Below are 26,929 nucleotides of genomic sequence, written 5' to 3'. Positions count from 1 at the left end.
ATCGTGCAAGCAAAGCAATCAGCCCCTACAATAATACTGTTGGGAAAAAAAGGCTCATAATTGCTCAAAGTTATAGTTTATTTTATAGATTAATAAGTTTATGGGAGTTGGGTGGTAGCACAGCGGGTTAAGCACAGGTGGTACAAAGTGCAAGGACTGGCCTAAGGATTCCGGTTTGAGCCCCTGGTTCCCCACCTGTAGGGGGGGACAGGTCTGCAGGTGTCTAGTTTTCTCTCCCCCTTTCTGTCTTCCCCTCCTCCATTTCTCTCTGTCCTGTCCAACAACAACAACATCAATAACAACAACAAGGGTAACAAAAGGGAATAAATAAATAAAAATTAAAAATAAAGAAATGTAAAAAAATAACTTTAGTAATAATGGTTATACACTGAGTTTCTTGTGTTTAAAAAATTAAATGGATTATAAAGTCAGTACTATAGTAATATACAGTTCTTGGTTCCACTACTTGCAACCTGAGATTATATATGCCAGATACTTTATATGACTATTACTTTTAATTCTCACAGTATTTTTCAAAAGATATCCTCATTACTCATCTTTTACATGTAGGGAACACAAGGTTAAGAGATCTAGCTACTTCTCCAATATCAACTGTCTGGTCAAGTAGGAACAGAGATCTGAAGCTCAAATCTACATGACTTTAGAGCCCCAAATTTTAACCAATTTTATTTTAGACAAGCACATAAATTCATTATGGTTTTTTCACGTGTAATTTGGATTTTTTGAAAAAATAACCTTGCCATGATCTCAAATACTCTCTCTCTCTCTCTCTCTCTCGTGCCATTTTAAAAAACTTTATTACAAACTTTCTTTTTCAAGCTTTTTTGTTTGTTTTTTACATTTTAGGAAGGGAGAGTTAATGTTTTACATTACAGTTGTTGACACATGGTTACTATTTCTTATCTCCCCATGGTAGATACCTGCAAAATATTCTCATTCCCAACACAGTCCTATGCTTTGGTGCTAATACACCACATCCAGTCCATGTTTCACGTTGTGCTCTCCCTTCCTATAAGTCCTGTGAATAAGTGAGATTGTTCGGTATTCATCCTTCTCTTCTTGATCTTTTTAAGAACTGAACTAAGTACTAGAAATGAAAAATAGTTTCAGTTCACATTTTCTCCTTCCTTTGTTCCCTTCATCTTTCCATCTTTAGTGAAACGATGATAAGAAAACAAAAACAGCATTCCTATGGGCTGTTACAAGCGAATCCTAGCACGAGAGGTCTAAAGCATGTTTACTTAAACTAAATTATAACACAAAAGGTAGAAAGACAACCAAATATTGAAAAATTACTCAAACATACTTTCCACATGAGTATCATGTTATGTAATACTTCAAAAGAATGAAAACCTTAAGATAAAAGTTCCTGCACAATAAAGCAGAACTGAAATCAGATGAAAAGGCAAGTATCTATTAGACTATCAAACACTATAGTTACAAAATGTCATTAAAACAAATCTTAAAAGGATGAAACAGAAAAAAATGTAACAAATCATTCTGGAATGTAAATTCCAGCGAAGAAGTCTATTTATTTATAGCTACATTTGCAATCATCTGCCATGAAAGCTTATATATTATTTGAGTTATCTGGCATTAGCACACAGCTAGAGATAAGTAATTCATCTGCATACTACCCATAGTACAAAACAAAAACTGTTGATAATTTTGTGTAGCGATTTAAGGAAAAGAATCCATAAAGCTCGCAATTTTTTGTTAGGTAAATTATGCTATCATTCATTTAAAATCCCCCCCCCCTTTTTTTTTTCCTCAGAGGCTGTCTGGTTCCCCTTGTTGATTACAGAACTAGTCACTTTTCACCTGAAATACCATGCATTATCCTTAAAATCCTGATGGTACTTTTACCTTTATCAAATGCTAGATTTTTACAAGTATGCTATTATTTTAGTGCTTCACCTTATTTAAGGAAGTTTCTTCACAGGTTCGTGAATCAGTTGCTTTTTATGCAGTACTGCTACTTCATGACAAATGTTTCCTGATTCTTCATCAGAGCTACTAGGATTGTAAGACTCGCTCATAGAAGTTCTAAGTCGGGAGTCGGGCTGTAGCGCAGCGGGTTAAGCGCAGGTGGCGCAAAGCACAAGGACCGCCATAAGGATCCCAGTTAGAACCGCGGCTCCCCACCTGCAGGGGAGTCACTTCACAGGCGGTGAAGCAGGTCTGCAGGTGTCTATCTTTCTCTCCTCCTCTCTGTCTTCCCCTCCTCTCTCAATTTCTCTCTGTCCTATCCAACAACGACAACAACAATAATAACTACAACAATAAAACAACAAGGGCAACAAAAGGGAATAAATAAATAAAACAAATATTAAAAAAAAATTAAAAAAAAAAAGAAGTTCTAAGTCTCTCTAGTAAGGGCCTAGGTTCAAGCCCCCAGTCTCTACCTGCAGGAGGAAAGCTTTGCCAGTGTTTAAGCAGGTCGGCCAGGTCTCTCTCTCTCAGCCCCCCCTCCTCTTACCCTTGGTTTCTGGCTGTCCTTATCCAACAAATAAAGATAATAAGAAATAGAAAAATAAATAAATCTTGAATCTAATACAACTTTACAAATAAATGTCCATGAACTGGGAAGTGATATCTCACCAGACACAAGCATCTTAGTTTTAGAGTTTCAAGCATCAGAACAGAGAGGTATTTATTTACTAGTATTTATCAAGCCATATATGTGGTTTGTTAAAGCAGTCCCAACAGATGAAGACACTACTCTGCTAATGATGGCAATGTCACTAATGGTATCAATCACAGACAGACATGCTTTTATCAATCTGCATTTGTTGCTGTCATATCCATGGTAATTCCATTTAGAGCTTTAAAGGACCTATGCCAATTATTTTTGACCATTTAAGAATATAGAACTTGGTAGGAAAAGACCTGTGTTGGAATGAGAGTATTTTGCAGGCATCTACCATGGGGAGAGAAGACATAGTAACCATGTGTCAACAACTGTAATATAAAACATTAACTTTCCCCTCCTAAAATGTAAAAACAAACAAGCAAGAACAAAAAAAGGCTTGAAAAAGAAAGTCTCTAATAAAGCTTTAAAAAATGGTGAAAAAAAAGTATTTGAGTTTTTTATGTTTTGATATTTTCCTTTTTTCACTTTATAGTTAGAACTTTATAATTAGGATTTTTTAATTGAACATAATTATTCAGAGAGTAAATGGAACATTACAAAGTATTTACTATACAGTGAGGGCACTGGAAATAATGTGATCGAGACCTACAGCTTTGAAACCACGATACCTAAAGTAAAATCCCATTTGCCATTCATGATCTAATCATCACCCAAAGACTGCGCCTCCTAACACCACCATACTGGGGATTAAAGTTCACCATATAAACAGCATTTCTTGTTTATCTACTTATTAATCAGTACTTTATGCATTTTTGGTTGCTTCCTTGACAGGTTTTATATTCACATTAGAATAAGCACCAGTTCCCTGCTGACAGTCTTCCTATCTACTGCAATCTTGTGACTAACAGTACCTTCACTTTTATCTTTTTATATTTTACTTTGTTGTCCCCTGCATGCTACTGGAAATAAAGCTTTTAACATTTCAGAAGGCCAAGTGAAGCACAGGATTCCTGTCTGCTTCAGTAAGACAACATAATCGCAGGCCTCTTTGTTGCCTCACAACACAGTTCCTCTGGCAGCAGTAAAAATCATCTGAGTTTTCTCTTCTGGAGGTTTCTGCTCAAACAGTTGATAGAATGTTAAAACCATGTCAAGTACAAATTGCTAATTTCATCAAATGTATTCTTTTTTGATGTACATGAGGTGTTTCTATGACTGTTTACTTGGATATTTCACAAATCAGAACAACTTAGGGTTTCCTAATGTTTTCATAACTTCATGATAACCTTGAAAGCACCCCAATCAGTAACAACCTAATCCAATCTTAACCATTTGTGATGTATAAGTGATGCTGAGTATGTTTTCAGTTGTCTGAAAAAATCTGTGGGATAAGTTCTTGAGAGAATATAATTAGACCAGAAAAAAAAAAAGAGAGATGAAGTCGAGCCTCTTGGAATAAAATGGTTGCTTTTTGAGGTGATTATGCTGAGAGTGAAAGACAATTACTAGATAATTTTACTCTATATGAAGTATAAATAACTAAAGCAAATAATTTTTGGTGATTTTACAAATACCACAACTTACTTTTACACGACAAAGGTGGTTTGGGACAGAAGGAAGGAGTGGAGATAAGTAATGTCAAGTCATTTTACAATACCATATAACAGGGTTATATAGAAAATATTAAATAATAAAAATGTTTTTAAAGATATTATATGGAGTAAGTAGAGTGCTTAGTGCTTTAATAATCCTAACTGGTAGGCCAGATGGACAGAGAATACAGGTGCATTTGGAAAATATTAAGTCCAAAAATAGGAAAGAGAGGGAAAAGGAGAGGGAGATGTTGAGTATGCATCCTCTGCATCTTTTTTTTTTTTTTTTTTTTTACAATGAACCAGTATTATTAGAATGTTATGTCTCTTCAGTGCTTGACTACTGGGGGGGGGCAGGTTGAGAAGGAGAGAAAGGACAGACTATTAAACAACATGTAAAATGAGAAAAGATAGCAAAGGAGTTTGGGGCTATGTCTCGCACAACTTAGGAAATGGGTAGAGAAAGAAAGAATGGACAGATGAGATACAATGAGTAAATGTTCGGTAAGAAAACTCAGACACAATGAAGATCTCTGAAGGCAAAGGGAACAGCTATTAGTAAGGGCAAGGAAAGTAAGACCCGAAACAAATACACTGGATCTGGCCGTAGGCGTCAGAAATATCACCGACAGCAATTCCTGAGAATGAGCTCTATCATGACAGTGAATTAAAGAAGAAGAAAAATGTTTTAATGCAAATTTGATTTTAAGAGAAATATACATGATGAGAAAAGAAATTGAAAACCATCAAGCTGGAATAGTGAAAGACAAAGTGCCTGATAATCCTGTTTTATTCTAACAATGATTACAATATTCTTAAAACACCATGGGATATTCCACATCAAATCTCATTTATCTTGTGCTTGCTGGTGCCAAGATTTTACTTTTGGCAGTGTAACAGCTTCACTTGAAAAGGTCCCAGAACCTTAGTAAGTATCAGCTAGACAGATGATCATGGTACAAGAAAAAAAATCTGCATTTTTTTTCTTTACTGGTCTCTACAATGAACCGGTGTTATTAGAATGTTATGTCTATTTAGAGACTACTGTATATTTAGAGACTAAAATGTAGCAAAACTATATGACCAACTAAAAAAGATACAAAAATGAAAACAGTTTATCCTAAATTTAAAACCAAACTATTCCCATATAATAATCCATTAAATCAACATTTTTCTTATTTTTATTAATTAAATAGCACACAGGAAATAGTAGATGGTAGCAGTGACATTTAGAATATGGTTTACAAATCAAATTGCTTACCTTACAAATAAAGACCTTCTTTTCTGAGGTCATATATTGTTTTGTAGGACACCGTTCAAGCAATTACGAATTTTGATGATTAAATTCATAAGAAGAGAATTTACATGGTAATACAAATATGTAGTAGGTTTATAAGAAATTCATAGTGTGTTTATCTTTTTTTAAATTTTTTTTATATTTTTATTTTATTTATTTATTCCCTTTTGTTGCCCTTGTTGTTTTATTGTTGTAGTTATTATTGATGTCGTTGTTGTTGGATAGGACAGAGAGAAATGGAGAGAGGAGGGGAAGAAAGAGAGGGGGAGAGAAAGACAGACGCCTGCAGACCTGCTTCACCGCCTGTGAAGGGACCTGTCTGCAGGTGGGGAGCCGGGGGCTCGAACTGGGAGTCTGACGCCGGTCCTTGAGCTTAGCGCCACCTGCGCTTAACCCATTGTGCTACAGCCCGACTCCCGTGTGTTTATCTTTTTAAAAAACCACCAAAATACTGGTAATGCTTGCCACAAAATAGTATTTTTCATACTGTAAGTTATTTAGAAATGGTTGGCACAAAAATGACATACCTAGCTCTTCATTTTCAATGACTTCAAAAGTGGCCCAGATGTCATCTTTCGAAGGAATGATATTTTTTATTGCTAATATGTCATTAGTTAATTCTTCTGCTTCCATGACAGGAGATATCTGTATAAAATAAACAGAATTTCCTTAGGAATTATGGCAGACACAGAATTGGTCCTGTTCTAGGTAAATAATGTTGCCCCTGCCACCCCTACCATCCTCCATCTGCAGCATTTCAAGTTTCTCTCTCCTGGCTTCTCTAGCACATAGACACATAATATGTTGTTCAGATCTTCTCCAGAAGTTGTAATAGATATTAGTGTGAATTTAGTAATATAATATAGCCATGAGAATAAATAGTATTTCCCCACCTGCAGGGGGAAAGCTTCATGAGTGGTGGAGCAGAGCTGCAGGTGTCTGTCTTTCTCCCTCCCTATCTCCTCCTCCCCCTCTCAATTTGTCTCTATCCAATAATAAACAAATCAATGTCTTTAAAAAGAAATAATGTTTTTCCATTTACTAAGCAATCATATCCCTCAGGAGGGAATAATGTACTTAGTTATACACAGAGAGATTCTCACTTGACAGTAAACCCAATGGCCTTCTAGAAGCAAAGCTTGTCACTCGTCAGTTCAAAGTAGTTTGGTTCATTTAGTCTAGACCCTAAACCATACACAGTCAACTGCTATTTATCATTCCAAAGAGCCACAGGGTTTGAGTGGTCCATGGCGTACCCTGCGTGCCAAGTGACAGATGATGGGATACCAAAGTGTGCTAGGGCAGGATTCCAGGGCACAGGGCAGAATCTGCAGTGCCTGTTTGGGGCTCAGCTCTACAAGGGTCCCAAAGCTTTAAGCCACTGCATCTTCTTCAGGAACTTTTGGGATTTCCAATTTGTTTCCTCTTGTACTTGCCAATTGTAAATGGCAAAAGAGAAAAAAGAAAAGAAAGAAGAAAAGGGAGGTCTGTTGAAGTGTAGAGATACTGGTGAAAAATAGAAGCTACTCTAAGCATCTGCCTATTCCATCTGCAACCTAGTTGCATGTTTTCAATAAAAGTATTCACCTATTAATTTTTCATAGAAAAGCAAATGTGCACATTTCATTTCTTCTGTCGATGATTGTGGTTTTTTGATCATGAGATCATTATACACTTATAAATAACAAAAGAATTTGGATTACAGGTAACATATATTTTTTAGGACTTTGTCATATTTAATACTTCTTTAGAACATACTAATTTTAAACTGATGTCCACTGCTTTTTAAATTTTTTTTTTTATTTTATTTATTTATTGGACAGAGACAGCCAGAAATTGAGTGGAAGGTACTGTGTTTTTATTTAGAAAATTCCAATAGAAAACTCAGGTTATACAAGTAAATGCTAATAACACTATGAGTTCCAGAAGTACTCTTCAGGATTCCACTTTAGGACTTACCCGAATTATAATACTACAGTCAGGTTCCTTCCTTTCTACATACACTTCAATTAACAAATCTCCAGCCTGAGAAACCTAGAAAATGAAGGTGTGAGAAGACTAAATATAATTATGCTACAAGGACACATATAGAATCCTTGAGACAGAAAGTCATATTCCTATTGCTAAACAATATCTAATAAAGAACTGAGTTTCATCTCCCTGTTAACAGCATGATGATGACATTCATTTTCCAGATGTGGTTGATTAAGATTACACAGATGATTTCCACAATGCATTTTTATACTCAATAGCTTAGTGTCCTCAGACACCCCTCCATTCTTACTGAAATAAGAAATCTGACTACAGTGAAAATATGCTGACCACAACAACAGAAGTTATAAAAGTCATCGCTATGTATGTAAAAAGGATAAACAAAATGAGAAATGAAAATGAGTCATATGGGATTGTTCTCCAAGCTACTGTTTGTGCATAATACTAACACTTTACTGGGAAATCAGTCTTGCTAAATTCTGAAACAGATTTTATTGAAAAATGAGGATCAATTTGTCCAAACTATAATGAACACTAAAGTGAAAATGATATGTAAATAATAAAGATAAAATTAAGTTTTTATTTTAATGACCCTTTAGTCAACCATTAAGTACTAAACTCTTTGGGTAATTATTCTATCCCAGAAACAAAGACACAACACTGAAATAAAAACACACTATCACTATGTACATGAACAGTCAGTCACAATACAGAATGACATGAATCTGGGGGATGGGGATTGAGCACCTAATTTTTAAGTAGTCATAATAAAGACTAATCATTCTGAGGGGAAAAAAAAAGTCTCAGAATTAAATCTAATGAACTTATATGTGGAGGGGGCAACTGTTCTTGATTATTGCAATGTGTAGACTTAGGAAACATATCTAATTTTTTGTTTTTACTTTTGAATCCACACAAAATTCTAGGGAAGAAAATATTCCAATGACATGTTTACTTTTCACTGTATTTGTCTAAAAACATCTGGAAAGGACACATTTCAAAAATTTAAAAAAGCAAACACCAAGGACTCAAAGGACTTTTGAATAAAGCCAAAACAAACAAAAACTTAAGGGGCCAGGCAGTGGCACAGCTGATTAGGACCCAGGTTCAAGCTTCTGGTTCCCACTTGCAGGGGGGAAATCTTCAGGAATGCAGTAGGGCTGCAGGTATCTCTCTGTCTCTTACTTTATCTCCCCTGCTCTCTCAATTTCTGTCCATTCCTGTCTAATAATAAATAAATACAAATTCAAAAAATCAGCTAAAAAATTCAAACAAGAATTAGAGGCTCCCTGAAAAATAAGCCAGGAGAGGTTTGAGTGAATGAAAGAGAAAGTCAAGCAACAAATAAGAATTTTCCAAACCCTATTTTCTTTCCTCGTTACAAGATTTTGTAGACATTTCTTATTTTAATACCTATACTTCACTAGAAAGTATTCAAGTTTCATTTCCTTATTGTAATATATTGTAATGATAGACCTTCTCTCTTAAATATGAAGACATGTTCAATGACTTCTGTAATTTGTAGTGAACAGCTTAGAAATGAAATAATTTAGTTAGAGTAATAAAAATGTGTTTGTTCCAGTCCCTGAATGTATCTTTAAACAAAATATTTAATCATTTGTACTATTCCCATTGGTATTCCAAATTCACTACAAGATTTAGCTGTTAGAAGAGAATTAAAGATCTGCCTTAAAAGTCCAATGAATATTCATCAAACAAGAACAGGTACTCGGAGAAAGCATATAGTACAAGGAGAACACACAAATCCCGCAGAATGCAAACTGAGAAAAAGCAAGCAAGGGTTTGGAAAAGTCAACTGAAGACACAAATCAGCATATGTGACAAAGGTTATTCAGAACATTTCACTAATGCAATCATTTGAGAGCATGTCGAGCAAAAGCACTGAAGAAATAATTCGTAAATTTCAAAAATCATACAGGAAAGAACTATTGGGGGGAATCAACTTTCAAGTTATTCTAGCAACTCTCAGGCTTTAAATGCTTCTTTTGCAATTCACTGGCATTTCCAATAGTTTTTATAAATGAAAATTGATTTTATAAATTGATTTCAGTAGGATTACAACTTACTTTTCTTTCCTTATTTTGAAAGATTTATATGGGCGTACTCTGGCATTTTTGCAGATGTGCACCCTGATGCAGAATTACACAATTATTCTTCTCTAGGCTTTTCCCCATTACTTTTACTTTGCTTCAAATATGAATTTGAAAATAAACAACAAATGCATCTACTTACAAAATAAATTATGGTGGGGGGTATTTGTTTTATTCTTTAGAGATCTAGCTCTTACTACTCACTTGAGTGTCTTTCCACTTGGTAATAAAGCTATTTTCTATGTCCATTTGTTTGACTTGGTCTTCTTTAACCTGTTTAAAATATAATGTGGGACATTCTAATAAAATATAAGGAGTAATGGTGCTCATTCTCACATAACTCTTCAGAAATTTAAGACCAACAAGGTGAAAATAAATGAGAATGGCCATCTCAATCAGCAGGACCCCCATATAGGTAAGGCAATAATGAAGCCAATGAGACAGAGTCTCAGAACATTCTATAATGACTCCACTTCAGGCTACAAATTCTATCATCGGAAGCTCTACTGCAAAGGTGATTTGATATGAAAAGAGACTCCTGACTGGCTTGTTATTATTTGTAAAGTCTGAGAGACAAGACTCACTTCTCAAACCGAAATGCTCATTAAGTGAATAGAAAATTTTCCACTTCGTGAAGCTGGACTTAACAAAGCTGTGAAGATAACTTTTCACTAAGGAACAGTACAAAAACATAAAGACAGCATATAAAGCCACACATTTTTTCTAATTCTTTCATTTTTCAGCATCAGAGTTATAGCAAAGAAATTATTGGTGATCAAAACCAGTGCATACACAGAAAGAAATAACAAGGAAAGCAAAGCGGTTAACAACTCTGGTATCCATTCCTATATAAATTAAGATACAAAACATCTTATTTTTATTAAATATACTATTTATTTTGGCTAAGGAATCTAGTGGTCAGGTATTTAAGATTTTAAGTACTCTACAAATGGCAACCCACTATATTGATTCATTTAATTCTTTCTGATATATTCATAGTCCTGGAAAATAAGTAGTTTATTTTATGTCAGTTTTTAAAAGCTAAATAGCAAAACTAAGATGTCAGAAGTTGTTTAATGATGCAGTGGGCCGTCTGACCCTAACCCCTACCCCCAATCTCTACCTTCAAATCCTGACCTTCTTTCCTCTTTGAAATTAGAAAAATCTTCATTATAACAGCTTTCTGATATAACATAAACACTTAACTTTATATGACAGTAAATAAAAGCTATACATATATGACTTTATAAAAAGTACATAATAGTATCTTAGAATTTTTTCTTTTTTTAAGTTTATAGAACAAATTAAAGGAAAAGCACTACGATGCTTTCAAAATCAGAACTTAACAGCCTAGTGTTTATTACTGAGTTTGAGAAAGTCATAATTTCATACCTCTAAGTAAATATACTTAATGCATACTTAAAGAAAAAAACACTATAAATAGAAACATTCTCCCCAACAGAAACTAGGTGGAAAAAAATTATAAAAAACAGGGAGTCGGGCTGTAGCACAGCAGGTTAAGCGCAGGTGGCGCAAAGCACAAGGACCGACCGGCATAAGGATCCCGGTTCGAACCCCGGCTCCTCACCTGCAGGGGAGTCGCTTCACAGGCGGTGAAGCAGGTCTGCAGGTGTCTATCTTTCTCTCCTCCTCTCTGTCTTCCCCTCCTCTCTCCATTTCTCTCTGTCCTATCCAACAACGACAACAACAACAATAACTACAACAATACAACAACAAGGGCAACAAAAGGGAATAAATAAATAAAATAAATATTTAAAAAAATTATAAAAAACAAACATGAGTGGCTATAGTTTAAATAACTAGTTACATCTAAAATAATTCAATATTATAATAATCCTTTACTTATAAATATTCATAAAGACATGAATGAAAATATCCCATATTACATTTCTGTTTACAAATAGTAACATAATAACTATTTTAACATGGGCAGGACAAACAATATTTACCTCAAATATCTCAACATAATTGTTAATTAAGTCCTCAATTACATTCACTTCTTCACTAGTTTGTCCCTTAGTTTGAAACAAGCAGGATGAAAAGACCAAGGCCAAATTATGTGCATTCATGTGGTTGATTTCTGAGCATTTCTGAACCCTGTTAGATAAAAGCACAACAAACACACTTTTACTTGAATATTCCACAGAACTATAATCATTTTTTTAGGAACACATATATTAAAGGTCTCTGGTAATAAAACTGAAGCAGTGATTTAAAGAAATATTCACAGTACTTTTAAGTAGCATACAGTCTAGTTAAACACATATAACAAAGTATTGCTTAGAAGCTATCAGTACAAATCAGAAAGCAATGCTTGACTGTTGATTTAGAGGAATTCAATGTATTTTATCAGTCCCAAGCCAAATGATAAACTGAGGTGAAGGCGTAAAAGTGTGCTTGCTTTATAATGGTGTAAAATGACTTTGGGAACTGAGGTAGAAATTAAAGAAAGAAAAGGAGGCATGGAAAGATGGAAATAACTTTAGAAAGGTAAGTTTGGAAGAATACAGAGATTTCCAAATTGAAGGCTTATGGCTGGACTGAAATATCCAGAAAGCCTATACAATGTGAGAAAGACCTGGCATCATAAATTTGTATGGTTATTCAAAATTGTATCCTGTATCTCAAAAACCTAGCAATTGATAGATTATACATGGATATAAGCAAAAATGGCTTTTTAATGATGAAGATGCATGAAGAGGAGTTAACTCTCCCAGTTAGTAGGCTAAAATCTTCAGTCTTAGGAAAAGTATGCAAAGTATTCACAAATGCATATTCAAAGTGAAACAAAAATTTAAAAAAAAACCCTACAGTCATTATCTCAATGAAATTTACATTGATAAAAAATGCAGTAAAAAGGGGAGGCGGTAGTAGCGTAGTGGGTTAAGCGCACGTGGTGCCAAGCACAAAGACCAGCATAAGGATCCTGGTTCGAGCCCCCGGCTCCCCACCTGCATGGGAGTCACTTCACAGGTTGTCAAGTAGGTCTGCAGGTGTCTTTCTCTCTCCCTCTCTGTCTTCTGCTCCTCTCTCCATTTCTCTCTGTCCTATCTAACAACAATGATATCAATAATAACTACAACAATAAAACAAGGACAACAAAAGAGAAAATAAACATAAAAAAGCAATAAAAGAGGGCTCGAAGGCATATACATACAAATATGTATTTATGCTTTGTATCACTGAGTGTATGTATATTGGCAATGCTTAATTGTCTAATTACATTTGCAAATGTTTAAAATATATAGCAAAGGGAGATTCATTCCATCAAAGGAATAAAGCAAGACTAAAGTAGGTACACCTGTCAGAAAAGAGCAGGGATTCCAGTAGATGCAAGAAAAAGTGAACAAACATGACAGCAATATATATGATAATGTGGAAAACTCATAATTAAATGCCAAATTGCATAGCAGAGGCAGAGCAAGTGCAATCATCACACACAATTTACAAGATACAGCGGGAACTGCACATTAATAGAAGACAACATAATAACTGTGGACACCCACCTCAAAAACCACTATTTTTACTACACTAGACTGTAAACATCTGGAAAATTTATTTGCATGTCTACCTTGGTTACTAGAATCTGAGTAAACATCTCATAGTCAAAGACTGCTGCTTTGATCATACTATAGTTCAAAATAAATATCTGATGAATGAAAAGAGTATATGTTAAGTCATAGAGGAAGTGAGTTTTTATTTACAGCACTGATGAAATTAAAAGTTAAACCAACCTTATCTTATCCAAATTAACCTCTCAAATTTGAGGATACTATTAAACAGTCCTATCTTCCCTGAGATTCTGTTCAGCAATAGTTTTCTCCCTTGATACTCCTTCACCTCTGTTCTCAGCTGTCATAATTCCTGACATAAAGTTTGTATGACATAATATTTTCCTTGTCTTTATTTCTCTGCCACCACGATAACATTCCCAAGTGTTCTCAGATTCACACTACTCAGTCTCTTCTCACTTGAGTTTCTCACCAGAAGTCTCAGTAAGCTATTTCTGAATTAACTTCTATCTCTACTCTGCTACTCTTAGCCAGCCCCATTTCAGGAGTACTAGACTAAAGCAGATTTGATTATTCCTTAATATTTAAAAGAACTGGTGTATTACACCAAAGCAAAGGGCTCTGGGAAAAGGGGGGCCGGGGAGGTGCTGAGGTTCTAGTGCATGATGGTGAAAAAACATGTAAGCTGAGGGTGAGAATGTTTCAATGTTTTGCAGATACCATGCAGTAACAACTGTAGTATAATTCATTAACCCACAGATAAAGAAAAAAATGTTAAAAAATCAATTAAAAGAAAAAATAAAATCCAAGTGCTTTTGCATGTCTTTTACAACCTTCTTCCAGACATATACAAACCATCTCATCTGCTATATTAACTATTTCCTAAAAGAAAATCCTTTCTCATTCTTATTTTTTTAATACCCACTTCATCTATTCCTTAAAATCTGAAGCATACCTCAGACAGCAATACATAATCACGCAAATTCTCCTTTATTATTCCATATCTCATGCTAAAATGCTTGAAATCCATCCCAATGTTTCATAAGTATATATACATATATATGCATATGTGTATATATATATATGTATGCATAATATGAATGAAATCTCTAGTGGCTTATATGAAACTGGTCATATTTGAAAGAAGTAGAGATTAAATTAGGGAGATTACAGGGATAATCTCACAGAAAAGGAAGTTATTCACATCTAAGTTCTACATTTTCCACTGAAAATATCAGGTCTTCCATTTTACCATGAGGCAGACATCCCTTACAAAGAGAGGTTTGCATGTGTCTGTCTTCTTCAAAAGCACCTTTCACGTCTACTTCAGGGACCCTGCTATGAAATGAAATCACACACACACACACACACACACACACACACACACACGTTTTCATAGTGATAGAGTCAATATTTAAAGTTGTACTTGAAAAAAAAAAAGAGAGAAGTCATATTGTAAGCTAGTTATCAGTTTTGACCATTAAAATACTTACAGCAGAATTCAACTTCAATGAAATTTATCCCAGAGTATTCTATTCATAAAATTAGCTACATATATCCCTTAAGAAGTATTTATCCTCAGTAAAAATTTTGTAATAATTCTTGCTAATAGCAAAACCAATAGAAAAAAAAATTTTACTTGAATGGACTTCCTCAATCAGGTCTCATTTCTCAAGCTACTATTACATTCCTCAATCCCTCCCATGTCAAAGGAGTTGCATGCCCCAACATAGAGAATGATTTTACTTTAACTTCATGTGATTAACAGCTTGATACAAGATTAAATACAAACTAATAATAAAGAATTGAGAATGTAGAAAGAGTCTGCCATGAGAAGAGATTGTGCTCGGATTCCTGCCCTAAAATTCTAGTCCCTAAAACTTTGTCATTAAAAGTTTCCGTGTGTGTGTGTGTGTGTGTGTGTGTGTGTGTGTGTGTGTGTGTGTGTGTGTGTTAAATAGACAGAGAGGGTGTGTATCTGTATGTGTGAAAGAGACCATAGGACCTAAATTTCCTTCAATGCAATAGGGGATGGGCTTGAACTTGGGTCACATACATGACAGCGAAACACACTAACCTAATGAGCTACTATGCCCACTATTCTCCTTAAATGTTTTAAAATTTGTGCTCACTAGCTATATGTATGTGGGGATGCTGTCTGTGATCATTTCTTAAAACAAGCAAACAAACAAGCAAACCTCTCCAGTGCTACATATCTAAAATGTCTTAACTAGAAAGGATGCTAAAGTGAGACTTAAAGAATTTATTTTGAAACTGCTCTTAGGATATAGTGAAAGATTCATTGTCACATGCAGACAATTAACCACAGTACTTTAAGAAGTAATAACTTATTAAATATCATATAGAAATGTCTACAGTAATCTGTAAGTTCACCCACCTGTAAAGGTGTTCAATTACAGCTGCCAGTGTTGCTCGATTCACCCCTGGGAGGGTACGGATGAAAGCGCTGTATTTTTTCATTCTTTCTTTATCATCCTGGGTATCTGGAGATTGGGAAAAAAGAAAAGAAAAAAACTTGTAGGTCAGAACTGAGAAATAGTAATATAAAATTCCTTCAACAATATTTTAAACTGCTAAACACATGATACTTCATTAGATGATATAATCAAGTTTCAATACAAAGTAAAGCCCTAAAAGGATTACTATTTACTTGTATAAATATTCTATAACTAAATCTATAAGATTTTGTTTTGTTTTGAATTAGGACTTTATAGCTACAAGACTACCAATCCTAGGAGATTGAGGCCTCATTTTTTAAAAATTTGCCCTTTGGCATGGACTCTTTTTAAAAATATTTATTTTCCTTTTTGTTGCCCTTGTTTTTTATTGTTGTTACTGATGTTGTCTTTGTTAAATGGAACAGAGAGATCTGGAGAGAGGAAGGGAAAACAGAGAGGGAGAGAGAAAGACAGACACCTGCAGACCTGCTTCACCACCTGTGAAGCGACTCCCCTGCAAGTGGAGAGCCGGGGGCACGAACTGGGATCCTTATGCTGGTCCTTGCCCAACTCCTGAGGCCTCATTTTTCCCCCTTTTTATTCCTAAATAGAAACATACATACAGAGAGATCAAGACGGAGAGATAGCAAAACATCACTCCACAGATTATGAAACTTCCCGTTGTCTATGCCACTCCAATGACTTGAACTTGCATGATGTTTTCTATCGGGGGGAGGGGGCTATCTTCTGGCACTAAGTGTTGTCATTCTTATACAATATACTTAAAAATATATAGCCAAAACTCATGGCTATATTTCATTTTCTATTTTATGAACTATTCAATTTCACTTGATACAAATATAGTTACTGATTCAAATTGGAGCAGAAACATGGACACTGTATCTGACACACTGCTATTTGAAAATGGTATTTTTATCCTTTTTTATTGTGAAATCATATAACTTTCTGGAAAATATTGTAAGTCAATGCAGAGCTATGCACTGTGTATTATCTTGAAGATCCAAGTCAAAGATTTTTCAGCAATTTGATACCTTCAAGTATTTGGAGAATAAAAGGGGACAATGGAGAAAGTCATGTGGAAGCTTTAACTGTGGTAGCCATGTGGAAGGAAGCCTTAGAGAAGGATAGATAATCCAAAATGGACACACTGGAGCTAGTAATAGAGAAAAGGATGTAAAGGAATTAAGCCTCCATCCTCCTAGTCCTAGGAAGTCAAATACTTGGAGAACGAGACACAGGGATCTCCAAAGTTCAGGATTCTAGATGATACGTAGTCATTTCTTTATTTATCTACTGAGAGAGAAAGAGAGTGAGACACCCACCACAAGAAGGTTCTTTTACTGTGGTGGCTGGGCTTGAACCTGGGTCACATACATGGCAACACAGCGCACTGTCTAATTGAGCTATTTTGCTGGTCTAATGATGAGCAGTTACGTTTTGTTCTGACCTACTAGCTCACAGGGAAAATGAAAGACCTTTCTCATAAAAACTGTGCTACATAGTTCATGGAGACTCTACTTATTTATCTTATTATGTATCTTTATTTATTAACTTATTTCCCTTAATTTACAACTATCTTTGAAAAGAAAATTTTCAAATTTATGCTTAGCTCTATGTACTCAGAAAATCAGCAGTAAATTAATGTTTTTAAAGTACACAGTCACTTTTAAAGGACACTGGGATCCCGAGAAGGTAAGAAACTGTGACACATTTTTGAGGACCCTCATAGTCAAAACTGCACCTGATAGCTTTATCAACTTCCATGTTGAATTAACCTGCATGTGAAATTCTCAAAATAAACACAGATACTGACATAACTTTTCAGGTGCATCACTACAAAATCAAGGGAAATATTGAAACTATATTTGAAAACAATACTTCAAAATAATTTAGGATTATCTAGTCTCTCTGGTATAATCCAACCACTCTCACTTATCATGTAGAGGCTAACTACATTAACTCAATAAAACTTAATACTTCTACACTTACAGTAAGCCATGTTAGCACTGCATATTTTCATTAATTTAAAATAGATTAAAAAATGAACTTAAAAACTTTGAAAGTAAGATTTAACATGGATTTCAGTTCATATAGAAAATACAACACATTATTTAATTAGTCACAGAATCCAGGCAGTTTAATAGTGCTAAGTTGTCTTCTCAGTGTGTTTAGAACATATCCTATATTATATAAATAGGTGGCATGCCACTGTAAGGCATTCTTCACTTCGGGACACAAGGAAGTCTCCCTGTGAGCTCATTCAGTCATCTGGTTTTTCCTTGCTTGAGTCAACTTTGGCATCACTGACAGGTCAGGGTGAGCTATACGAAATATAAAAGGAGGAAAACTTCAAGAGTAAAGAGGAAGACTTTTTTTTGATCATTGAATTTAACAGCCTCAGCAAAAACATGTGATAAGATTTTGATGACTAACTTTACAATAAAGATAAGAAAGGGCTTACAGAAAATAGAGACATTATGCTCTCGAATAAGATTATCTTCAATGCTATTCTATTATGATACTGATGAGGAAAAAAGGAATCCCAGCCAGAAGAAAAGAAAAAAATCTGTTCATTATTCAAGGACCTGATTTCTTTGGTTATGCCTTCTTTACTCAATTTGCAGTTTCTGGGCTGGGAAAACAGCACAGCAGCAGCACGCCTGGCTTGCATGTCAGGGTTTCTAGCCTCAATTCCTGGCACTAACATATGCCAGAGCAGAACAATGCTCTGCTCTCTGTCTCTCGTTTGCTCATGAAAATAAGTAAGTAAATCTTATAAAAACACTTAACTTAAAAAATGAAGTTGCAGTTTCCAAGAACCTACCAATATTTATTGAGAGCTTACTGTACTAAGATCTCACATCGTAATAAAATCTCCTAACAAAACAAAAAACAAAGTGGCAAAGTAACTGGACTCAAAGAGATTTATTAACTGAATCCATAATTCATACTCCAGAAAATTTACAATCAACTCCTCTTATGACTATGTTAATTAATTTGAGGAATATCAGAAAGCAAACAAAATATTTCTATATTAGGTAATTAAACTGAGTATTTTTATTTAATAACAAAACTATTTTCTTCCTGCTAGCATTTGTAAGAATCACGTTAGGTTGGTTGTTCAAACTGTGGCTGTTTTGTGACATCATTTCTAAAGTAATCACTTCAATGTCATATTGTGTATGCTTTACACAAAACAACTTCAATTAATAAAATCAACAGAAGAATATGATGATATAGTCGAATCCAAAGACCATTTACAAAAACTTGAAATTAACTGGATGTACAAGAAAGATTGTAAAAAAGATTTAAAAACTGAATTAAATGAATTAAAATATTTAAGTTTTGCTGTTACATTGAAAACATAATAGTAAAATACAGGTTTTCTATGAGTTGAAAGTATATGAACAAAGACTATACAATTTAGGGACTGGGTGGTGGTGTACCTGGTTGAGTGCACATGTTACCTGGGTTCAAGCCCCTGGTCCCCACCTGCAGAAGGAAAGCTTTGCCCATGGTGAAGCAGGGCTGTGGGGTTTCTGTCTCTTTCCTTCTCTATCTCTCCTACCCTCTCGATTTTTTGCTGTCTCTATCCAACACATAAAAATAAAAAAATTAAAAATCAGAATGATTAAAAAAAAAAGACTATAGACTTTACAAGATATGTAAATATGAAAACAGCTCTGGAGGTAGGTGAGCATACCTAGTATAGTGCATATGTTACCATATCCAAGGACCCAAGTTTAAGCCCCTGGCCTCTACCTGTAAAAGACAAGCTTCACTAGAGGTGGAGGAGTGCCTGTAGGTGTCTCCACCCCTCTCTCTCTCTCTCTCTTTTTCCCTACTTTTATCCCTCTAAATCTCTATCCTGTAAAAAAAAAAAAAAAAAGGGAGGGGAAAATGGCCGCTGAGATCAATAGATTCATCATATAGGCAGTGAGCTCCACCAATATTGCACTGGTGCCAATTAAAAAGAAAAAAAATTTAAGATTATCAAAGACTGTAAAAATTCTAGATAGCAAACTAGGAAGCAGCATTTACTATGTCCTCTATTATATATTTATATGTGTGTGTGTGTGTGTGTGTGTGTGTGTATTACCTAAAGCAGAGATCCAATATGGATAGAGCTCCTTAGTTAAAAGTGCATCATCAATGTCGTTAAGAAATTTTTTCAGCACGCTTGTCACATCATCAAGCTGATGTTTTCCAGCCCTCAATTTAAAACTTCTTGCATCCTTTTTGAAACTTTCCAGAAGTTCATTTATGTGCAGTGGATCACCAGTCTTCTGATAGATATATTTGCATCCTAAGCCTTGGTTTGAAAAAGAAAGACTGTATGAAAAGTCTGAAATCAAAAGCCGCATTGCATCTCAAAAATAAAATAAATGTATTGATTGGGATGGTGAGCAAGCAGATAGATGTTCTTATCCCAGAATTGAATACATTAAAATTAAATTATCTAAGATTCCAAGTGCACATGCATGTTTACTATAAATATGCCATGTATATGTGTATATGCACCACACTTTCGTATGGAAACCAAAATAACCTAGGAGCAATTGATTCTCCTGTCCCGCATAACCCATAAGTAGTAGACATTTTCTAAGTTCGCATGGAATCTTCTCTTCTATACAAGCTGGCAACACTGTGCTTTTCCCCATATTCTGCTCATTAACAAAAGCATGAAAAGCCCTTCGTATGGCTTTATTACTTTAATATGCAAGTTAATGTACCTTATGCTAGAGCTACAAAGTAGTTACAATGTATGAAATTTAGTTGAAAACAATCTAATGTTTAGTAATTTTAAATTCAAATAAACACCAATAAGAAAATTCTGATTTCCTTAGAGAAACACTAATTTGAATACACTAGCATCAGTCAAGTTATTTTAATCATCTGTCTATGCCATTTTGAAATTAACATGATGAGAAAATTCCCAATGAGGTTATGTTCTTGCTAAAACATGGCATGTGTGCAATTCATTTATACCTTTTAAAATCCAAGTGTACCAATACTAAATGATTAATAAATGAAAATGAAAACCTTTTCCTTCCATACTTCAAATAAAAGGATGATAGCTGATACGAAAAATGCATACATAAAACTGCTTAAAGTAATGCCACACATGTGATTACCTACATGTTTATAACAGATACATTTCAAATATTATATATGAATATTAATTGCCCTTGGGCTACATATGAACTAAAATACCATAATTAAAACGAAATAAACTGGCTCATTTATACATATTATAAACTCAATTTCCAAAATGTATTTTCTTTATACCACTTCTGTCATTTTGTCACATTACTAGCTTATTACCTATTCCTATACTACAACAGATACTACCTGGCTTCTTCTGAAACTTTTTTTTACTCCTACTACTACTAGTTCCAGTGAGTAGCAGCCAAAGCAAAAGAGTCAATCCATAAGTAAAGAACAAATGACATGAAGTTTTACTGCAGCATTTTTGCCTTCTTTTTACATAAAACACGGAAGCAACCAAATATCTGGAGAATAAAAACGGTCATTTATCTTCCCAAAATACTAGATGAATCATTCTTTTTTCTGCCTTTGTCTCTAAATCAATGTAGAATATAAGGCAGATAATTTTTAGGTGTATACTTAATTTTATTTACTTTTTAAATTAACAATGATTGAAAAGACTGTAGGATAAGAGGGGTATAAGTTCCACCACCAGAGTTCCGTATCCCATCCCCTCCACTAGAAGCTTCCCTATTCTTTATCCCTCTGGGAGTATGGACCCAGGATTATTATGGGGTGCAGAAGGTGAAAGGTCTGGCTTGTCTAATTGCTTCCCTGCTGAACATGGGTGTTGGCAGGTTGATCCATACACCCAGCCTGTTTCTATCTTTCCCTAATAGGGCAGGGCTCTGGAGAGGTGGGGTTCCCAGGATAAGGTCAAGGACATTATAAGAAGATAATTTTACATTTAAAAAAGAGTACAAATAAAAATGGAAATACCTATTATCCAGGGGTTAGGTGGTGTCATACCTGGTTGAGCGCACATGTTACGGTGCGCAAGGACCTGGGTTCAAGCCCCCGATCCCTATCTGCATGGGGAAAGCTTCATGAGCAGTGAAGAAGTGTTGCGGGTGTCTCTGTCTCTCTATCTCTCTCTCTGTCTCCCTTGTCCTATCAGTTTCTGGCTGTCTCTATCCAATAAGCAAATAAAGATAATTTTTTAAAAAAGGAAAGAAAAGAAATACCCATGATCAAGCAATACCACTATTATGGGTATATGCCCAAGGAACACTAGAGCACTAATTCAAAGGACATATGTACCCTATAATAACAGCTGCATTATTTACAATAACCAAAGAGTGGAAGCAACCTAAATGCTTACCAATGGATGCTTTGAGAAAGAAATTACAGAATATATACTCAATAGAACACTATTTTGTAGTGGTCCGGGAGGTGGCACAGTGGATAAAGCATTGGACTTTCAAGCATGAGGTCCTGAGTTCAGTCCCCAGCAGCACATGTACCAGAGTGATGTCTGGCCTTTTCTCTCTCCTATGTTTCTCATTAGTAAATAAATAAAATCTAAAATAAAATAAAAGAACACTATATTTTGCAATCTAAGATAGTGTGTCCTTCCAGACAAAATGCATAAAATTGGAGATGTTTGTGTTTAGTAACGTAAGAAAGAAAATAAAAGACAACTACCAGAGGGCTTAACTCATATGGGGAACATAGCTAACTGAAAAAAGTAAGTAAAAATATTAAAAATTAGTCAAACTCTCAAAGGCTTTGGGAGGACTATAAAATTATGGGAAATGGTTGGGCCTGGGGAGGGTGGGGATGGGCGTGGAAGTCTGATGGCAGGCATGGTGTGGAGCCATACCCCTGTAGTCTGACAACCTTATAAACCATTATAAAATCATCAATAAAAATATAGTTAAGAAATGCATTTTGTTCACAGTAGAAAGGAAAATTAGTGACAGAAACATGTCATAGTAATTGGAAAATAAACATGAGGAGATGCAAGTTACTTTAACTTAAGCATGTAACAATCAGTATGTTGACTGAAATAATTACACAGACATAAACTCTACTTATGCCCAGGAAAAAGTAAATTTCTTTACATGTGCCCCTGAGTTCATATGTCAAACAATGGCTTTCCTCTAGACTTTATTCTTCATTTGTAATCTCTGAAAAACAAAATCTTTAATCTACTATAACATATGATGTACCTTCTATATTAAAAGATCTTTATTCAGGTAAAGGAAGAAGGGAATAGTAAAGATACTACATAATGAAAAATGAGCTGTACTGGGAGAAGGAAAGGCAGTTAGTTGAACAGCAATTATACCTTTATTTTCCCCTGCTATACTTACTGATATAAAGGGCTCTAACGCAGACCAGTGGAGGTGCCAATTAAAGACTAAGAATGATACGATGAGTTCTGGGGGTTGACTAAAAATCTCTGTAATACTTACCATACTGTGTAACAAATGCTATACAGCTGTTCACAATAATGGGAACGTCATTTTTGCTGAGCTGCTGATCTCGTAATGCATCGCCATCTGTACCTGCTGCTTTTTCAATTGCGGTATGCCAGACTGTGAAATCCAACTTGGTATGCCCATGGATGTATAATGTTCTGGAAAGTTTCAAAGCACTGCAAATTACAAGTTTGCTTTAAACATATTCTTACTTCCAGATAAGATGATCTGTAAGTTCATATCAATATGATCTTGTCTTGCCTGTGGGGAGACTTTTCCCTGACCCCTCAACTACCAGAAACTTCTACTTGCCTGGACAGCCACATTCCTCCAGAGTGTTGAAGTTCTCCTTTCATTCTCCTACCCTCCTTTATTCTATTTCTGAATAGCAAAAGAACAATGGTTCCGGCAACGAACAACAGAGACTCTTATTGGAAAGCTATTGGTATTTTTCTTTTTTTTAAATATTTTTATTTATTTTCATCTTGTTGCCCTTGTTTTTTTATTTTGCTGTAGTTATTGTTGTTGTTATTGATGTCATTGTTGTTGGATAGGACAGAGAGAAATGGAGAGAGGAGGGGAAGACAGAGAGGGGGAGAGAAAAATAAGCCACCTGCAGACCTGCTTCACCACCTGTGAAGCAACTCCCCTGCAGGGGGGGGAGGCGGGGCTCAAACCTCCAGATTCTTATGCCTGTCCTTGCACTTTGGCCAAGTGCGCTTAACCCACTGTGCTACCGCCTGACTCCCGCTACTGGTATTTTTCAAGACTTTAGATCCTGATTTCATTTTGAGAGAGGGGTTGGAAGACTATCCAATCTGGCTTTTGTATCACAGTTCTTTTTTGCCTCCAGTGTTTGGTGCCAGCACTATAAATCCACTGCTCCTAGCGGCCATTTTTTTAATTGGATAGGACAGAACGAAATTGAGAGAGGAACAACAGAAAAAGGAGAGCAGAAGGGGCCAGGTGGTGGTGCATCTGGTTGAGTGCATATATTATAATGCTCAAGAACCCTGGATCCCCACCTGCAGAGGTAAAGCTTTGCGAGTGGTGAAGCAGGACTACAAGTGTCTCTCTGTCTATCACCCCTTCCCTCTCAATTTATGCCTGTCTCTAAGTAATAAAGATAATTTAAAAACAATAATAAAGGAGAGCAGATGATAAACCCCGGCAGACCTGCTTCACCGCTTGTGAAGTGACCTCCCTGCAGGTGGGGATCTAGGGGCTAGAACCTGGATCCTTGAGTGGGTCCCTGCACTTCATATTATGTGTGCTACCCCAGTGCACCACCGCCCGGCCCCCTCACAGTTCTTTATGGTTCGTCTTCCTCTCTTTCTAGTTATTGCATCTCTTTCTCAATCTTATGTCCTTTATCTGAAACTGAAATTGTTACCTCATTGTAATCCCACGGACCTCAGGGATCTCCAGGGATGTCTTTCAGCCCAAAGGTTTCACACCCTGCATGTAAACTGGTAATTCCCAAATGCCTACCTCCAGGCTCCAAATTTCTCTCATAGTTAGATATACATGCTATCAAAAAGTAAGAACATACGTAGTTTTGAGTAGGAAATACTCCCCCGAACTTAAACTTCATTTTTATGATTTCCTTCTCTGCTGACCTCGGACATGTTATTAAGCTCTTTTTAAAAAATATTTATTTATTTATTTATTTATTCCCTTTTGTTGTTCTTGTTTTTTATTGCTGTAATTATTATTGTTGTTGTTATTAATGTTGTTGTTGTTGGATAGGACAGAGAGAAATGGAGAGAGGAGGGGAAAACAGAGAGGGGGAGAGAAAGATAGACACTTTCAGATCTGCTTCACCGATTGTGAAATGACTCCCCTGCTTGCACTTTGCACCACCTGTGCTTAACCTGTTGCACTACTGTCGAACTCCTTTAAGCTCGGTTTTATCACTGGCAAAGTAAGGACAGTAGTAGTGCCTACCCGAGCACTCGCTAAACATAAAGATAATTATGTAACATACCATGATACCAAATCATATTAATTTGGGGAAACCTTCATCTTAATGAAATGAGCATTTCAAACCTTTCTCTCCCCTGATACCAAACTGTACCTGGCACTATCATTCTTGCTTATCCCACCAGAAGTTTATAGAGTTGGTTGTAATTGGTATTTCCTCCCATAACTGCCACATGAATTCTGTCTCAGTTCTGTTGATTCCAGGTCGCTGACATATAACCCCATCTCCTTTTCATGCCATTGCTACCTCATTTCAGAATTTCAAAATTGTTCCCTAAAGTCTCTCTCTCTCTCTCTCTCTCTCTCTCTCTCTCTCACACACACACACACACACACACACACACCCTCCTTATAGTAGAGTTCCAGCCCTATGTCTTCATCTTTCTATTCCCTAACTCCCTGAGCTGTCAGAATTATCTTTCTGAAAACAAAGTTAGAAAAATTATTTCCTGTTCATTGTTCTACAGACCCAAAGCTTTCAAGATAAGAATACTTTCAAGATTTGGCTCTCCTCTCTCCCCAGACAACTAACCCCCCCATCTTGTTTGTTGAGAAACTGTGAGGATGTGGTTGAGCTTGGCAGGGCTTGACTTGAGGGGACATCCATCCTCTCATCTTATCAGGCTTATTATCTACATAATCACTAGTTTTGCCTGAAAGTTCCCCATCCATTCCATTCCTTTAATCTATCTTCCTTCTACCCTCAAGACCCTCCCTGCCTGCAGAGTAGTATTATTAATCCTACCAGTTAAAACCCTCGCAACAGTTGCTAAAGAAGTTCCTACCTTTCCAACCCCTTTTGCCTTTCTCCGCCCCTTTCCTAACTATTTCCCTTTCCCTTGCCACTTCTGGGTCTGCCCTTTAAAAGCCTGGGCTCCCTGATCAATAAAGAATTGAACTGCCTTGCCACCATGAATCTGTTCCTGAGTCATCTCTCTCGTGTCACTGAGTGAGTAGCAGCCCAGGCTGGCTTCAGTCACATTCTCTCCAACCCAGAGAGTATGCACCCAGGAAGAGGCACCCCCACGCTAGCCCAGCACTTGTTTTTAAAACTAGATAACATGCTTTTAATTTTTGCATTTAGTATTTATTTCTATGAGAGGGATCAGAGAACCACTCATCTTTGGTATCTCTGTGGTATCAGAATAAAAACTGGTACTTCATGTATGCAAGTCCTATGTTCTACCACTGCACATCCCTGCTGCCCTTGTCTTTATATTAATATCCCTGCACTTTGACAAAACCAACTCTTCTCCCAAAAGTGTATTCCATGTGCCACTCCCTGACAGTCCATCCCTGATCTCCCTACTGTGCTCAGTGCATAACCGATTCCTGTTTTTACTTATAAACAACTGTTTTAGGCTAAATACCATATGCTTTATCTGTATGAATGTTTTACTGCTATATCTCAAACTTCACACAGGAAAACAAAGTATTGCAGCATTTCAACTGTACAGTAGAGCCTCAGACTTGTTACTTATATACTAGTTGTAAAGTCATACCACTACACATAAGTTTGTACATAATGTACATAATGTACTTGAAATCATAGATAGATTTCAAGTACATTCATATCAGAGTAAAAACATTTAACTCTGATTTAAGATTACAAGAGGTCTTTGGATCTGGCATAAGGAAAAAGGGGCACTAACTCTGTTGTTTGTTTGTTTTGTTTTTGAGGGATATTAATCTTGCGGGGGGCATTAATCTTTTACTACTCCTTATTTTATTGCATTTTATTCTGTGGAAATGAGATCTTGTGAATGCACTACTTCACTGCTCCAATCACTTGTTTATTTTTTTATTTTTTATTCAGACAGAGAAAGGGTGGAAGACATATCATAGCACCTCCCAT

The 26,929-nt window shown here is 35.8% G+C and overlaps 1 protein-coding gene across 4 annotated transcripts in view; it reads right to left on the bottom strand.

The window, feature by feature from the left end:
• ARAP2 (ArfGAP with RhoGAP domain, ankyrin repeat and PH domain 2) overlaps window positions 1–26,929 on the bottom strand; it is a 214,039-nt gene that overhangs the window by 49,897 nt on the left and 137,213 nt on the right. For 2 of the 4 annotated variants that reach the window (XM_060188231.1, XM_060188230.1), the window contains 7 exons: window positions 23,086–23,267; window positions 19,719–19,931; window positions 15,538–15,643; window positions 11,577–11,724; window positions 9,811–9,879; window positions 7,463–7,537; window positions 6,031–6,148 (listed from right to left, as the gene is read on the bottom strand). In XM_060188231.1, the coding sequence (XP_060044214.1) occupies window positions 6,031–6,148; window positions 7,463–7,537; window positions 9,811–9,879; window positions 11,577–11,724; window positions 15,538–15,643; window positions 19,719–19,931; window positions 23,086–23,267 (911 nt within the window). The remainder of the gene's footprint in view (window positions 1–6,030; window positions 6,149–7,462; window positions 7,538–9,810; window positions 9,880–11,576; window positions 11,725–15,537; window positions 15,644–19,718; window positions 19,932–23,085; window positions 23,268–26,929) is intronic. The other 2 variants (XM_060188232.1, XM_060188233.1) reach the window with 2 other exon arrangements.

The sequence above is a fragment of the Erinaceus europaeus genome, chromosome 3 (genome assembly GCF_950295315.1).
Source record: "Erinaceus europaeus chromosome 3, mEriEur2.1, whole genome shotgun sequence".
Classification (NCBI taxonomy): Eukaryota; Metazoa; Chordata; class Mammalia; order Eulipotyphla; family Erinaceidae; genus Erinaceus; species Erinaceus europaeus.
This window is presented reverse-complemented; position numbering and strand designations above follow the sequence as displayed.